The sequence below is a fragment of the Physella acuta genome, unplaced genomic scaffold, assembly GCF_028476545.2.
Source record: "Physella acuta isolate Inbredline_101_S28 unplaced genomic scaffold, ASM2847654v3 ptg000716l, whole genome shotgun sequence".
Taxonomy (NCBI): Eukaryota; Metazoa; Mollusca; class Gastropoda; family Physidae; genus Physella; species Physella acuta.
Window position 1 is genome coordinate 5680 of NW_026732234.1, and position 17185 is coordinate 22864.

Here is a 17185-nt window from a genome sequence, read left to right on the forward strand (position 1 = left end):
GCGCTCAGCGCGGTAAACTAAGAGGTAATATCCATATCCACACCGTAGCGAAGCACGGGTATACGCGCAGCACTGAAGGAATAAAATGATTCACTGCGGCGGAGCACGGGTATGCAGCTAGTCTTGTATATTAGTGGATTCATATTTATAATTTATCTCCATTTGTCCCCATTTCGCTTCTACGATGACAGTTAAAAATAATGTAAGTTAATATAATTTTCTCCTTTCTTAAAATCATTATTTTTTCATTTGTAATTTTCATCCACAGCTGAAATTTAAACAGGTGACTATCATTTGTGCATGGAAATATCATTTTGAAGTTTCTAAAAGTCTTACAATGTCGAATCTGATATTAAAAACGTAAAAACAAAAATGGTAACATTTATATTTTTTACATAGTAATATTGCTCGGCTTTGTATATTGTAAGTGCGATTATTTCGGGATGTGACCTCCCTGCCTTAACCTTCCTTATGATGTACTAGTTTAGCAAAAAAGTGTCCTTACATTTTAAGTATATAATACAAAAAGAAATAGAAAAAGATACGGATGTAGATATAGATTCAGATAAAGATTCAGATACAGATTCAGATACGTACACGTACACGTACACGTACACGTACACGTACACGTACACGTACACGTACACGTGGTTTATACTTTTTTTGTAAACCTGTCATCCGACAGTTGAAACTAATTGAATAAAATTTACTTTTGCTTAACTAATGACATTAATAACTTAGGTTTCATATTTGCAAGAAAAGTCACATATTTCTGCTCCCGTGGCGACCGTCCCTCATACGTGTACGTGTACGTGTACGTGTACGTGTACGTGTACGTGTACGTGTACGTGTACGTGTACGTGTACGTGTACGTGTACGTGTACGTGTACGTGTACGTGTACCGTTAAAAGTACACAACTGTTTAAATCTGAAAAAGCATTTTTAATGTCTACTATTCCTTATAGCTGTCTAAAGTGTGTTCAGTGTTCAGTAATTTTTTGGTTGTGTCCCACTTAAATTTACAAATAGGCCGATTATTTTATATTAGTACAGCTACAATAAGTGCACAATATGAAAATTATTTGTCATTTATAATTTTCAAAATATAATAGATAAACAAACTTTAGTTAAAAAGGGTAATTACATTGTAAGACATGCTCGAATGTAAAAACAATAGAAAAAAATCACATTGCTACTTATTTATTAATACTTCTTTAGAAAAATACAATATTTTATAAAGACATGTTTTTAAATTAATTTTAAGTAAAAACACGATTTTTAAAATTATGAACCATACTTCATATATCATAAAACTTTCAATTACACAGGTTTTACCATTAAAATAATTAATGCACATGTAATAAAACTGTTAAGAGTACCGTATTTGTTCTAACAAAATCAAACATGCAGACTCCACAGACCATACTTCACAATTATTTTATAACGTTTTCCCAATTAAAAACAAAACTTCAATACCAATGCAGAATACTTTGAAATTGGAGAATATTGAAAGTAAGAAGGTTGTGACAGTATATCGATGTCAGACAGGTATGTATACGTTAGCATTTTTTTAAAAAACTAATTGATACTAACTAAAGGTAGTATCCATTTAGTAAAGCTCATTGTTTGAAAGGGTTCATCAAACAGGGTTAATCTATTTCTATGTTTCGCACATGCTGCCCGGATGATCGATGAATGAATCAGTTAAAATCAATACAGCATTATCAGTAGTTCGTTACACTGTGTTAATTTCATTCTTTGAAATAATGGCTTTTGTAGACCATGCAATTTCGATTGTTATTATCATACAAACCATTAAAATTTGTACCTTAGATGTTAATTATTATAATAGTAGTTAGTTATAGTTCTACACAAAGTCAAAGGAAATAGTTACATCCAGTGTATCTCTAGTCAGAGGCGTAGCTAAGGGAGGCCGGGTTGGGCGACCCAAGTGGGCGTCAAACGGGGTAGAAAAAATAAAAAGCACGTTCTTAGCAACATTACTGCAGTATGCATAGTCGAATTAAAGAAAATAGAAGGCTACTTGGCTTTACATACTGATTTCTTCAATTGGGGAGTGGGGGAGCTTTTTTCGAAAACTTCAAAAATAAATTTAAAATTATTTGAGGGGTGGTGGCAGCATTGATAGTTTGCCCCGGGCTACGGAATAGGTCGCTATGCCTGTCTCCAATATGATCAACCAATATAGTACACATACTAGAACGCAAAAGCTAATCCGGGCTCGAGATTATAGGTGTCCCCCTGACCGAACGGAAACTTTTAAATGTTAAAACGAATACAATTAGATGCTGTTTGTTTAGCAAATGAGTAGTTCTAACAATAAGAAAGTGGAACTAATAATATATTAGTTGTTTGTTTTTTTAGCTTTATCATTTGTATTTTACAGATACGGAGAAACTAAAAGAGCTTTTGATGAGTGTTAGTGTTGATCCTAATGATAATAAGAAAGCAGAAGATCTTTTAAAACAAGCTTTCAAATTGGTAAATAAAAAATACCTTAAAGAGAAAGTCATCATTGAGACAGTTGAACCTAACGTTTATGTAGCCTTAAGAAACTGCATCGAGCACCAAGTTGATGAGTTCGACCCAAACAACATACAACACTGTTTGATGCTTAGATCTGGGATTGCGTATCTCTGTGAACACATTGATATTTTAGAAAAAAAACTCTCAACTTCACTTCCATCTTTCGACAATATTTTGGAGTGTTGGAAAAGAGGCGATTACGTAGATTGTGAATACGTGGAACCCGATATAAACTACCTTAAGCGACCTACTAATTTGACTAAGAAGCATTTTTGGTGGCTAGAACCAAATAAAAAAAGTTAATGTACCTTACTATAATTATCATAATTTCTCAAGTCATCCATTCATTAAATAACTTAACCAAGATAGCCTTTTCTCGGATAACATGAATAATAATATATTTCTTTTGTCTTAAAAAGGCAACGCATTTTAAGTTTAGCATAATTTTCGAAAATAAGTTATAAAATAAAAAAAAAAAGATGGATAGTTTTTGGAATAATTGGACTAATGCAAAAAGCACTCAAGAATTAATTTCTAAAAATGTAATCAATCAACGTTGGCGCTTTGGGAAAAATGATAATTTGGAATCTGTTTTAAAAGACCAATTGACATTTATTTTATTTTCAAATCGCAGATGTAAATACACTGATAATGAAGTTAAATTGTTGGAACAAATGGCGAAAACTTGTAGTTATTTTATTAAGAATAATTTGTGCGATTCAGACACATTTGTTTCAATAATTTACGTATGTGTAAAAACAAATTCTGATCCACCAAACAATACATTGGTGCCAATATTAAGACTTAATTATCCATACGGTGGTGTTGAAAATATTCATTTTATTGATCACACTGGGAGAGTTTATAACACATGGGGCGATTTCAGAAGTGATAATATCTTCAGAGGTTATACAATTTGTTATCCAGAAACAGGCGAATATACAGATAACTTTGAAGTTTCATTTGGAGACTGGGAAAACTGTACGAAATATATTCATTCTGATGACTTACTCAAAGTTGAATTTTCTATGAGAAATCAACCAACAGGTGTAGAACAAACAGGTGTAGAACAAACAGGTGTAGAACAAATAGAAGTACTTGAAGTCATAAATATGTCTCGTGGTTTCATCACAAATCTAGATTCGGAACATTCGAATGTGTTTAAAATGAAATTTATTAAATTGATGTATAAATACACAATTGACTCAACGTTTGTTAATACAATTATTAACTGTCTTAGAGATCAGTGTAACGAGGAAAAAGCAGAAATTTTTGACGTTTTGTTAAACGGATTTAGATGTGTTACTGGTCAGTTTCGAGAACATTTAGGCAATGTTTATTTTATTATTAATATTGCAAGAATTTGGCAACAAAGTAGCAGCTTTGAAAAATTAAAACTTGTTAGAAATAAGCAGCTCCTGCATGTCAAATGTACGTCACAAGGAACAATTATAAAACACACAAAGTCAGAAAACAGTGATGTTGGATTTACATTTGATGCAAAAGCGCTTGTTCAAATAGACGAGGAATTTAAGGATCTTACCAAAGATTACTTACTTCATAAATATAGATGGATTACTGATAAAACTATTTTAATAGAAATGCAAGAGATTTGCGAGTTATTAAAATGTCCAAGTATATTTTCATTTACATTAAATGGAAATCAAATATTCAACAACATTAGGCCTCGAGAAATACGAACTCTACACAGGGTTTTGCTTGCAGATATTAAAAAAAAATTAAGAAAAGATTATCTCAATATTGGGATGGAAGTGGTGAGATTAATGGATTGTCAAGATGTACATGAATTTTGTGCTCTTTACGAGTTATTTGTCATCTATGTGCGGAAAACCTATGAAAATAATGTACTTGAATTTTTACTTGACAAAAAAAGAAAGCACGATTTAATTCTAGAAATGAAGAAAGTAATTGAAAAATGTGCCCATGAAATGAAAGGCAAATTTAAATTTGGTAAACTTTCTGCAGCTACTCATTTTTTCAAACACAGCAGTGACATTGATTGTTTCAATACAGAACAGAAATATTTTTCATTAGCTAATGAGATGACCTCAAAAGAAGATGTGCCTTTTCATTGGTCACAAGATGGATCGGCAAAGCGGTATAAGTTTCACAAAAACTTAAAAGATAAGGAAAAAATAAAACTACTTGCAGTTAAATGTATACAAGAAAACGGAGCCGCAACCATAATTACCTTGCATAAGAGGGAAATTGACAACCCCAACGTATCAGGAAGTACCTGATCTGTGATCGTAACTCGAAAGCTAGGTATTGTAAAGCTTGTAGACGTCATCACCTGCAAGGCATACGTTTTCTTTATATGTCGTATTTTGATTTTGCTTTTTTTAAATTATCGTCAACAAAGGAAGCAATACGCAGCTCTTTACATATAAAATTTCATCTGCAAAATAAGTAAAATAACAGTTTGTTTTTGGCCAAGTTCTTTGCCATCAAATAAATTGTATTAAAATAATAAATTACGAACTAAACCCACCAAATTTTAACCCATAAGTTTTTGACTACAAATTCTAGACCGAAATATATGAGTGAAATTTTTTCCCACAATAATTTTTTTTTACGAGCGATTATTATTGGTGAGAAAAAAGTCTGTTTCTGAGAAAAGCTTTCAAATTTATAATCGAAATCTATTCGTGTTATGCTATTTTTGTTTGAGATTATTTAGAATTTAGTCGCTTCCTCTTAACGCTAGGCGATCTCGACTATTACACTATATTAATAGGGCTTGTAATAGTCTTTGATATATAGGTATATATATATATATATATATATATATATATATATATATATATATATATATATATATACATTTGCATGGAATACTTTATTCATTTATTTAATAAGTTTTGTTAGATTTGACTATAGATTATCATTTTTATGAGACATGTTTTATCCTTCAAAGTTTTTCGAAATATGATTGTGTTACTTTCTCAAACTAAATTGAAAGTCATAAAAAACTTTGTAACCTATAGTATGTGTCTTTTAAGTTTTGATTTTTTAATATTAAGTCGGATATATTACGCGCTTATTTATGTGCAACATTATGTTACAGCAAGAAAGGTCCTATAAGAACTTTAAAAACTTCTAATAAATAAAACAATAGGCCACACTTTCTGAAATTTGTGATTTCTTTACTTAGCTTGCAAATACTTTTTGATTTGGCAAACTCGTCGTGGTTTGAACGTTTACTTCGATAAGTTTGATTGTAGAAGAAAGAGGACTCGTCTTTCACAGTGGTTTAAAAATAAAACGGAAAAATAATATACAAGAGCGTGGGTTGGTGTCTATAGAATAAAGATAATCCAACCGCAGCTATGGTAAACTTTTTTTACAAAACAACCATCAAGTAAAAAATGCAAGAAAATTAATTTTTTTTAACCATAAAAAATATTATTGTCGGCTTTGGGCCCCTAAATGGCCGCATTGCGGGGTCTGGCGGCACTGTAGTTCCGCCCCTGAATGTAATGATTGGTTACACACACCTTCTTTAACGCTAGACCAGATACGATAGAAATATACATTTCTTGTTTTGTTTTCTTTTATATTTCTAAAAACGAAGCAACATTTAAAATAAGTTTAAAATGTAATATTTATTAATTTATGATAATACTAGGTATACTGCCTAGCTTCGCTTAGGTTTTTAAAAAACATTTGAGAATTCGAATACTTAATTATTTAGCGATGGATTGGGTGGGGAGTGCTTTAATTTAAACAGTAATGCTAACTTCAGAAATTTTTATTTTTTTTATAAGAAAAAGATTATTTTAATTTTTTTGTATGAGAAAATCTGATAAAATCAAATTCAATATCCACAACTTTTTTCTTGTGAAACTTGAAAGTGTTAGCCAAGTCATACCTCAGCTCTGCTACAACTGTAGCCTCTACTCCCCAACTTGATGCTTTTTTCAATATATGCTCTCTTGTTGAAGTTTTGTGTAAAGAATAAACTGAGTTGTTAGACAAATTTAGACCAGCCTGCAGAAAATCCATATATATTCCTTCATTACGTTTGGTACCAAAAGGGGGATTCATTACCACGGTGTCAAACTGTTTATACAGACGACTGTTTTCAGGGTTAGAGCCAAACAGATATTTTACATCTGCAGCAACAAGATCGATACTTGTCATTTCAAATTCTTCTAAATTTCCTGAGCATATCTCTAAGGCATCTTCATCAATATCAACACCAAGTACATATCTAGCTCCTAACATAGTTGCCACAATACTTAGCACTCCACAACCTACACCAAGATATGCTATAGTTTTTCCAGCCAAATCATCATAAGTTGCAGAAATAGTGTGCAGCATACATGCTGCAATGTGTGGTGTTGTGGGGTATTGTTCAAGTTTTATTTTTGGATTATCAAATACATCCACATCTTGCAAATAAGATTCCAGCTCTTTTCGTTTCATGCAGGTCATCGTATTTTCAGCACTCAGTCATGGAATCAAGTTTTACAAAAATTGTATTAAAATGATTTGATTTTTAATATTTGATTAAGAGAGTTACGAAAACAAAATCTCCTTATCGATTATATGCTAACTTTAGAAAAAAATGTTTTTGTTTGTCATTTAAATTCCGTTCACAGAGAAATAATGGAAAGTACGCAATGTATAACTAAAATGGAATTAGAACTACACAGGTTCCATGAACAGTATATCTAATAGTTTATATTACATTGCCTTTTGAAATTTATTTGATTATTTAATTAGGATACGTAACTGAATTTACAACTTAATTTTGTACTACAACAAATGCTATACTTCGTCATTTTCTGTTTCTGTTTAAAATAGTATACAATTATTTGAAAAATAATAATTATTTAAAAAACGTTACCTCCCTTGAAAACTGAACGTATGACGTATGTCTTTGTTTACTTTTTTTTACAAACAGTTGCTATGCTTATATAAGACATTACGGTATATGAACATATTTAACGACTATAATGGCTGTTTCCGACAGGAATACATTTTTTTGTTACCCCCCAAGGTTGGTCTACGACGTCATATAATATTAAGGGGATCGTTCGTCAATTTATATATATATATATATATATATATATATATATATATATATATATATATATATATATATATATATATATATATATATATATATATATATATATATATATATATATATGTATATCTCATAAAAGGAGAACTTCACTCACGATCATCTTTTAGCCTTCGTTGAGGGCTTTGAGTGAAACCGACAGTTTTCCCTAAAGGTCAAGCCATTCACCTAAGTGTATACAAAAACATAGCAAGATATACTGAGTTTAAGTACCCTAAAATCCGCGTTGAAATGACCCTCTGTTTTTCCCATAAAATACAAAGATTATATAGGGAAATACGACTGGTCAGTTTTAACCCATTTACCGATTTTTCCCCGACATGGCGAGTTTTTTGTGACACCCCAAGACGTTCTTCTACCACCTCACAAAATGTCAAGGGGGGTCGTCGAAGGAATTTTGTTTTCGTAGTAGAGCTCATATAAAGAGAATTTCACTCGCGGTCACTTTTTAGCCCTTGTCGAGGGCTTTGAGTAAGACCGACAGATCTGCCCTACGGCCAAGCCATTTACCTACAAACATGCCAAAAATTAGCCAGATGTAAAGAGGGTAGGTGCCTTAAAATCCGTTTTGAAGTAACCCTCTGTTTTTCCCATAAAATACAAAGATTATATAGGGAAATACGACTGGTCAGTTTTGACCCATTTACCGATTTTTCCCAGACATGGCGAGTTTTTTGTGAAACCCCAAGGCGTTCTCCTACCACCTCACAAAATTTCAAGGGGGGGTCGTCGGAGGATTTTTTTTTCGTAATATAGCCCATATAAGGCGCCGGTCAGTCGAGGTCAGTTTTGACCCTATCTCCGTAGACTTTTCGGCAAAACCGTCACCGGCTTTCGTGTTCTATAGCCCCAAGGTACCATCGTGCCAATTTTGACGCGCCCGCGGCTCCTGGAAGTGCCCTTTCGGGCACTTGACCACTGCTTTATATATATAGACTAGGCATACTGCCTAGCTTCGCTTAGGTTTTCAAAAAAGTTGAGAAATTGAATGATTAATTAATAGATGATTGGCTGTTATGTTAAATACTTAGGGCCTAAATTTATACAGTGGGGTACTTTTATTGTGCCCCTAAATTGATGGAATATTCGAAAACTTATTACTCGCAAGGTTATTAGAAATGAAAGGGCTTTCATAAAAATTATTAATCAAATATAATATTAAATTACTTTTGCAATTAATTTTACAATTTCAATACAATACAAAACTTAATTTAAAACAAAACATCCATTTAAAACAATGCTTTACATTATGATTTTTGTTTTTTCTTAAAAAGAGTACACAAAATATCAAGGGGGGTCGTCGGAGGAAATTTTTTTCGTAATAGAGCTCATATAAAGAGAATTTCACTGGCGGTCACATTTTAGCCCTCGTCGAGGGCTTTGAGTGAAACCGACAGTTTTCCCTAAAGGTCAAGCCATTGTCCTAGGAGCATGCAAAAAATTAGCCAGATATACTGAGTTTAAGTACCCTAAAGTCTGCGTTGAAATGACCCTCTGTTTTTCCCATAAAATACAAAGATTATATAGGGAAATACAACTGGTCAGTTTTGACCGCTTTACGAAGTTTTCCCAGATATGCCGAGTTTTTCATGACACCCCTAGGTATTCTCCTACCACTTCACAAAATGTCAAGGGGGGTCGTCGGAGGAAATTTTTTTTCGTAATAGAGCTCATATAAAGAGAATTTCACTGGCGGTCACTTTTTAGCCCTCGTCGATGGCTTTGAGTGAAACCGACAGTTTTCCCTAAAGGTCAAGCCATTTACCTAAGAGTATGCAAAAAATTAGCCAGATATACTGAGTTTAAGTACCATAAAGTCTGCGTTGAAATGACCCTCTGTTTTTCCCATAAAATACAAAGATTATATAGGGAAATACGACTGGTCAGTTTTGACCCATTTCCCCATTTTTCGCGGACATGGCGAGTTTTTTGTGACACCCCAAGGCGTTCTCCTACCACCTCACAAAATATCAAGGGGGGTCGTCGGAGGAAATTTTTTTTTCGTAATAGAGCTCATATAAAGAGAATTTCACTGTCGGTCACTTTTTAACCCTCGTCGAGGGCTTTGAGTAAAACCGACAGGTCTGCCCTACGGTTAAGCCATTTACCTATAAGCATGCCAAAAATTAGCCAGATGTAAAGAGTGTAAGTGCCCTAAAATCCGTTTTGAAATGACCCTCTGTTTTTCCCATAAAATACAAAGATTATATAGGGAAATACAACTGGTCAGTTTTGACCCCTTTACGAAGTTTTCCCAGATATGCCGAGTTTTTTGTGACACCCCAAGGCGTTCTCCTACCACCTCATAAAATTTCAAGGGGGGTCGTCGGAGGAAATTTATTTTCGTAATATAGCCCATATAAGGCGCCGGTCAGTCGAGGTCAGTTTTGACCCCCTCTCCGTAGACTTTTTGCCAAACCGTCACCGGCCCTCGTGTTCTATCGCCCCAAGGCACCATCGTGCCAAATTTGACGCGCCTGCGGCGCCGGGAAGTGCCCTATCGGGCACTTGACCACTTTGCTTTATATATATAGACTAGGCATACTGCCTAGCTTCGCTTAGGTTTTCAAAAACATTTGATAATTTGAATACTAATTATTTGGTGATGGATGACGTGTGGAGTGCTTAAATTTAAACAGTTTTTTTTTTTTTTTTTTTTTTTTTTTTTAAATCTGGTAAATTTTTTTTTTTTTTAATACTTTTATTTGCAATTAAAACAAGTACATCAACATCAAATTTTTTAACATAATTTTGAACACCAAATGAAAACGACAGGTTTTGCAAATGTACATAATGAATGTTTACATGATGTCATGTATTTGATTATAAAAAATTGCAAAGGATGACAGTAAAAGGGGTGAAGGTCAAATGAAAGTATCAGAAGTCTGGGTGGGGAGAGGAAAGGAAATTTTTCAGAGAGGGTCAATGGGACAGTGAAGCATTTTCTATGTAGGGAAACAACTTAAGTTGACTAGTTGAAAGGGTGTTGTAGTGGTCGCATTGAGTTTTCAAAAGGTTGCAGTGTGAAAGATGAGGGGAAAGAGACAAGATTTAGAACTTTAAATAAGTTCTGGATATTGATGCTGCGGTGGGTGGTGGGGTCGTTGGAACAGTTAAAGGGATTGTGGGGTTATCATGTCTGGGGGTAAAGTGGATAGAGGGGGAGAGAGAAGGGGGTAGATTTTTATTTTTTATTTTTATTAATTCAATTGTTTTAAACATTTAAATCAGTAATAATAATATATTTGATAGATTTTACATAGCATCAAAGACATGAACAATGAAAATCAATTGCATATATAATAATCAAAGGGAAAAAATAAAATGGCATAAGAACTAGATTAAAATAAGGTGTGCAAACTAGGTTTCTCTTCACTGCTTAGTTTAGTGTGCTGCGGAGTCAAATAGTATACAATTATTTGAAAAATAATTATTAAAAAGCTTACCTCCCTTGAAAATTGACCGAATGACGTATTTTTTTGTTTACTTTTTTTTAAAAACAGTTACTATGCTTATATTAAAAAATTGATATATGAACATATTTAACGACTACAATGGATTTTTCCGACGTGAATAACGTTTTTTTTTTGTTACCCTCCAGGGTCGGTCTACGACCTCAAATAATATTAAGGGGATCATTCGTCAAATTATTTATATATATATCTCATATAAGGAGAATTTTACTCGCGGTCATCTTTTAGCCCTGCTTGAGGGCTTTGAGTCTGACCAACAGTTTTTCCATACGGCCTAGTCAGCTATAGAAGTGTATGCAAAACATTAGCTTGATGAACAGAGGTTAAGTAACCTAAAACTTGTGTTGGAAATTCCCTGTTTTCCCCATAAAATACAAAGATTATATAGGGAAATACGACTGGTCAGTTTTGACCCATTTAACGAATTTTCCCGGACATGGCGAGTTTTTTGTGACACCCCAAGGCATTCTCCTACCACCTCACAAAATTTCAAGGGGGGTCGTCGGAGGAATTTTTTTTTTCGTAATAGCGCTCATATAAATGAGAATTTCACTCGCGGTCACTTTTTAGCCCTCGTCGAGGGCTTTGAGTCAAACCGACAAATTTCCCTAAAGGTCAAGCCATTGACCTAAACGTATGCAAAAAATCAGCCAGATATACTGAGTTTAAGTACCCTAAAGTCTGCGTTGAAATGACCCTATGTTTTCCCCATAAAATACAAAGATTATATAGGGAAATACAACTGGTCAGTTTTGACCGCTTTACGAAGTTTTCCCAGATATGCCGAGTTTTTCATGACACCCCTAGGCATTCTCCTACCACCTCACAAAATTTCAAGGGGGGTCGTCGGAGGAAATTTTTTTTCGTAATAGAGCTCATATAAAGACAATTTCACTCGCGGTCACTTTTTAGCCCTCGTCGAGGGCTTTGAGTGTAACCGACAGTTTTCCCTAAAGGTCAAGCCATTGACCTATGAGCATGCAAAAAATTAGCCAGATATACTGAGCTTAGGTACCCTAAAGTCTGCGTTGAAATGACCCTCTGTTTTTCCCATAAAATACAAAGATTATATAGGGAAATACAACTGGTCAGTTTTGACCGCTTTACGAAGTTTTCCCAGATATGCCGAGTTTTTATGACACCCCTAGGTGTACTTCTACCACCTCAAAAAAATATCAAGGGGGGTCGTCGGGGGAATTTTTTTTTCGTAATAGAGCTCATATAAAGAGAATTTCACTCGCGGTCACTTTTTAGCCCTCGTCGAGGGCTTTGAGTGTAACCGACAGTTTTCCCTAAAGGTCAAGCCATTGACCTATGAGCATGCAAAAAATTAGCCAGATATACTGAGCTTAGGTACCCTAAAGTCTGCGTTGAAATGACCCTCTGTTTTTCCCATAAAATACAAAGATTATATAGGGAAATACAACTGGTCAGTTTTGACCGCTTTACGAAGTTTTCCCAGATATGCCGAGTTTTTTATGACACCCCTAGGTGTTCTTCTACCACCTTACAAAATATCAAGGGGGGTCGTCGGGGGAATTTTTTTTTCGTAATAGAGCTCATATAAAGAGAATTTCACTCGCGGTCACTTTTTAGCCCTCGTCGAGGGCTTTGAGTGTAACCGACAGTTTTCCCTAAAGGTCAAGCCATTGACCTATGAGCATGCAAAAAATTAGCCAGATATACTGAGCTTAGGTACCCTAAAGTCTGCGTTGAAATGACCCTCTGTTTTTCCCATAAAATACAAAGATTATATAGGGAAATACAACTGGTCAGTTTTGACCGCTTTACGAAGTTTTCCCAGATATGCCGAGTTTTTTATGACACCCCTAGGTGTTCTTCTACCACCTTACAAAATATCAAGGGGGGTCGTCGGAGGAATTTTTTTTTGTAATAGAGCTCATATAAAGAGAATTTCACTCGAGGTCACTTTTTAGCCCTCGTCGAGGGCTTTGAGTGTAACCGACAGTTTTCCCTAAAGGTCAAGCCATTGACCTAGGAGCATGCAAAAAATTAGCCAGATATACTGAGCTTAAGTACCCTAAAGTCTGCGTTGAAATGACCTTCTGTTTTTTCCCATAAAATACAAAGATTATATAGGGAAATACAACTGGTCAGTTTTGACCGCCTTACGAAGTTTTCCCAGATATGCCGAGTTTTTTATGACACCCCTAGGTGTTCTTCTACCACCTCACAAAATATCAAGGGGGGTCGTCGGAGGAAATTTTTTTTCGTAATATAGCCTATATAAGGCGCCGGTCAGTCGAGGTCAGTTTTGACCCCCTCTCCGTAGACTTTTTGCCAAACCGTCACCGGCCCTCGTGTTTTATCGCCCCAAGGCACCATCGTGCCAAATTTGACGCGCCTGCGGCGCCGGGAAGTGCCCTATCGGGCACCCGACCACTTTGCTTTATATATATAGATAATACAAAACTATTTAAGCAAAATTTCATTTCTATGATTAAATGGCCAAAATAAAAAGTTCAAATTCACTACCGAGGGGGCTAATAATGGAGACAATTTTAAAAGATACTTATATTTAATGCATGTAAAGCTCAAATTTGTTAAACCGAAAGTCTCGAGTTTGAATCCTCGGGCAGATGAGGCTCATTAGCTGGGGATAGCAACTCTTCTAGGAGAGACAACTCCAAAATCAAACTGCTGCCTTGTAGTATGTTCTTGGTTGGGCAAAAGGCCTTAAAGGCAATGGAATCAAATCCAAAAAGAAAAGCCGGCTGAAATCGAAGTCTATGGCCTCAAAGGCGCATAACCAGTTGACACGTATACTTAATTGTGTTGGAGGCGTGGTCAAGTCGGCAAATAGTTCATGGTTTTTAAATTCGAAAAAGTCTCGAATTCAACCTTTCTGGCAGATAAAGCTCGATCCCTTCCAACACTAAAAATTAAGAACGAAGAAGAAGAAGAAGTTTAAGATGTGAAAGAGGTCGTCCGTGTGTATTTAGCCGTGCAATAAACTATAGAATGAACCAAAGTGGTCCTGTTCAGTGATTCGTATCAGATCGTCATTGCCTATAACGTTGTCCTACACGGTCAACCTCATCCAAACTCGCATCGCAACAATTTATTTTTTTTTCATGAATCTTTCATACTTTCCTGGATATTATTCGTCTATAAGTTAAACAATTAGGGTTACACATTTATTGTATGTGAGATATTAGATGCAACTCAGGCCTAAACGTCATGAAAAATAACGTCCCTGGACAACACAATCACATTGGTTGTATAACATCCTTATTTCGGATTTATAGAAAGCAAAAAAAACCTACTTTTAAATGAAACGTATTTTTAAAACCATGTAGGCCTACGATTTAATATTCTAGCCTCGTAACAACTTTATCAGAAATATTTATCTTTTAAAAACCTTATGCTTGCAAAAGGAATTAAAATACTTCACATAAAAACAAGCAGTGGCGCCAATAGTTTGTTAACATTCTCTCTCCTCCCCCCCCCTTTCTTTCTCTTTTCTCACTCTCTTTCTGATACTGTAATGAATAGCTCAAGATATTGCTCATTAGCCATGGGTTAAGAAACGAGGATAATTTCTTTTCCCCATGTTACCAGTCGCTAGACATGTGAGTTGTCGCCAGGTTTTTAATTCCTCCCCCAGTTTGGACATGAGGGGCAGTTCATTCAGGGGACGACCTACAGCCTCGAGCCCGGGATTCGAACTCTGGATCACGCCGTCCTCATAACTTGTTAACAATAACAGTGAATAGCTTTTTTTTTTTAAATCTAAGAGATTAATAATTAGCTTGTGGGTTTATCTGAGTATCAATATAATATTTTATTTTAATGGAAATCCCTGTTATCATAATTCCCACAAAAAAAAAACGGATGCTGAAAGTGAAGAAAAACATCAGAAACATTTTTGAAGTCAGTTATTTCGTCCAGTTTTCTCCCTGAACTCTGCAGTAATCTCCCCCAACAGTCCCAGATCCGACATGATTTCTATAGCTGTCAATGCCAGAGCTTTTCCTTGGTTCTGTGACAACAGGAAGGCTGACCTGGTTCCAGGAAGATTTGAGTTTAAGTTAAAAGAAAATATAATGTAATTCGCTAACTTGTTCATGTGTGTCTATGATATGCGTCTATCAAGTGAATGTATAAGAGACTTTTTTGTGTGAATGACATGTGTGTATCTTTAGTCTAAAAGAAACAACTAAATACAATTATTTTAAAACAAATTAAAAAGCTTTACAAAGCAATATCATTACTTAAATATTATAGTTAAAAGTTAAAAAGCTTTAAAGAACTAGTATCCCTTGTCTAGGCCAAACAATTTTTTTGAAACATCGTTATCACAAGTATCGTTAAATAGATCTATTAAATTTTAATAAGTATGTGTCCAACTAATTAGATTAAAAACTAGATATTCTCGCATTGTAAATAAAAAAGGTATCTGGAACAATTGAACGAAATCAATGCATTAGAAATGAGTCAGAATTAAGTTCCCAGATTTGCCACAAATGCACTAACAAACTACCTTGTGACCTTAGTAACTGCTTGTAAATGGACATAACTGAAAAGTGTTGGTAATTAATTTGGTTGTCGCCCTTGTCATTCATCTACGTGATGTTTTGATCTTCACCTTCCACAAAGTACACTCATTTTTTTAAATCTTAATTAAAAAGTTTAAGTACTTAATTAAAACATATTTTCAACTATCCAAATAGTAAAATATGATGTTACATGAGACAACGCTCTTGTTATTAATCGAACAGTTGTAATGTACTTGCTCAGTTGCTGTGATGTCGTCCTTTACAATTCCGGAGTTATAAAGAATTCATAAACTAGTGCTTAAGAAATAAGAGTAAACTGTACTATGTAAACAGGAAAAAGAAAATGCTATTATTCCACTCAGATTTTCAAAGGGTTGATAGAAGTTTGGGTATAAATCAGTTATTTGACTTTTCCATACAAATACTTCTCATTAAGGTCAATTAATTTTACTGTTTTTCTTGCGAATTCAAAATAATTTATATGTTTATAAACCTAATTTATTTAAAAGTTACAATTATTCACCATAGTGTGTGAATAACATAAAGGATTATTGAAAGTAAATAAAAACACCGTATGACCTGATTCCTTGGTAAATTCCTTGCTGTGGTTAAGTGCAGCCCCTATCCTGTACATAGGGTGGATACTGGGACAAACATAGCTGACATTTTCCATATCTGTAGATCCCACTGGACACTAAATGTTTACAAAGAAAAGATGTTTACAGTGCATGAATATTTGGTACATAGGGTGGATACAGGGACATACATAGCTGACATTTCCCATATCTGTAGATCCTACTGGACACTAAATGTTTACAAAGAAAATATGTTTACACGAATATTTGGGATATAGGGAGAGTACTAGGACACATGTGAAGTACATGTGTGTAGAACCGACTGGACACTACACAAACACATGGTCATATGGATGTTTACAGTAGACCACGGGTTCCCAACCTGAGGGTCGCGACCCCCCTGGGGGTCGCGAAGGTCTTTCTGGGGGGTCGCCAACTGGTATACTAAACCTTAGTATTTTGAAAACAAAACATAAATATTTAGAAGAGTTTTTGAAATGCGGCTTCATTAACATCACTGGAAATGTAATAGAGAAGAAACAAAGCGCACTGTACAAAGTTGTTAAGTTGTTCTCAGTCACGAATCTATGAAATCTTCAAAACTAAAACGTCATTTGAGACGAGTCATTTGGAACACAACAAAAATATATGGAGATAGCATGGAGAAAATAAATACTTTTTTTTTTAAACGAGATGATTAAAATGGGTTAGAACGGCTGTGGGGGGTTTGTACGGATGGTGCGCCATCTATATTTAGCACAAAATCGAGCTTTCAGAAAACATAAAAGATTGAGCTTAACCACTGCCCTGACCAATCGACATCAAGAGTCCATTGCTAGTATAAGTCGTAAATTATATAAAATCTGGACCATTCAAAGAACTGAGCAAAAACATTAATATAGATCACGAGGTTCTGCTCTTCTACACAACAGTACGCTGGCTGTCAAACGAAATGTT

General features: G+C 34.7%; 2 protein-coding genes across 2 annotated transcripts; one reads left to right on the top strand and one right to left on the bottom strand.

The window, feature by feature from the left end:
* Positions 1-272: 272 nt before the first annotated feature.
* LOC131949840 (uncharacterized) lies at positions 273-5692 on the top strand. Its single transcript, XM_059311852.1, has 3 exons — positions 273-375; positions 1485-1548; positions 2408-5692. The coding sequence occupies exon 3, from the start codon at positions 3027-3029 to the stop codon at positions 4806-4808; it is 1782 nt and encodes a 593-aa protein (XP_059167835.1). The 5' UTR covers positions 273-375; positions 1485-1548; positions 2408-3026; the 3' UTR covers positions 4809-5692.
* Positions 5693-6342: 650 nt separating this feature from the next.
* Positions 6343-7043, bottom strand: LOC131949835 (rRNA N6-adenosine-methyltransferase METTL5-like). The gene has a single exon (XM_059311844.1). The coding sequence runs from the start codon at positions 7003-7005 to the stop codon at positions 6343-6345; it is 663 nt and encodes a 220-aa protein (XP_059167827.1). The 5' UTR covers positions 7006-7043.
* Positions 7044-17185: the final 10142 nt, after the last annotated feature.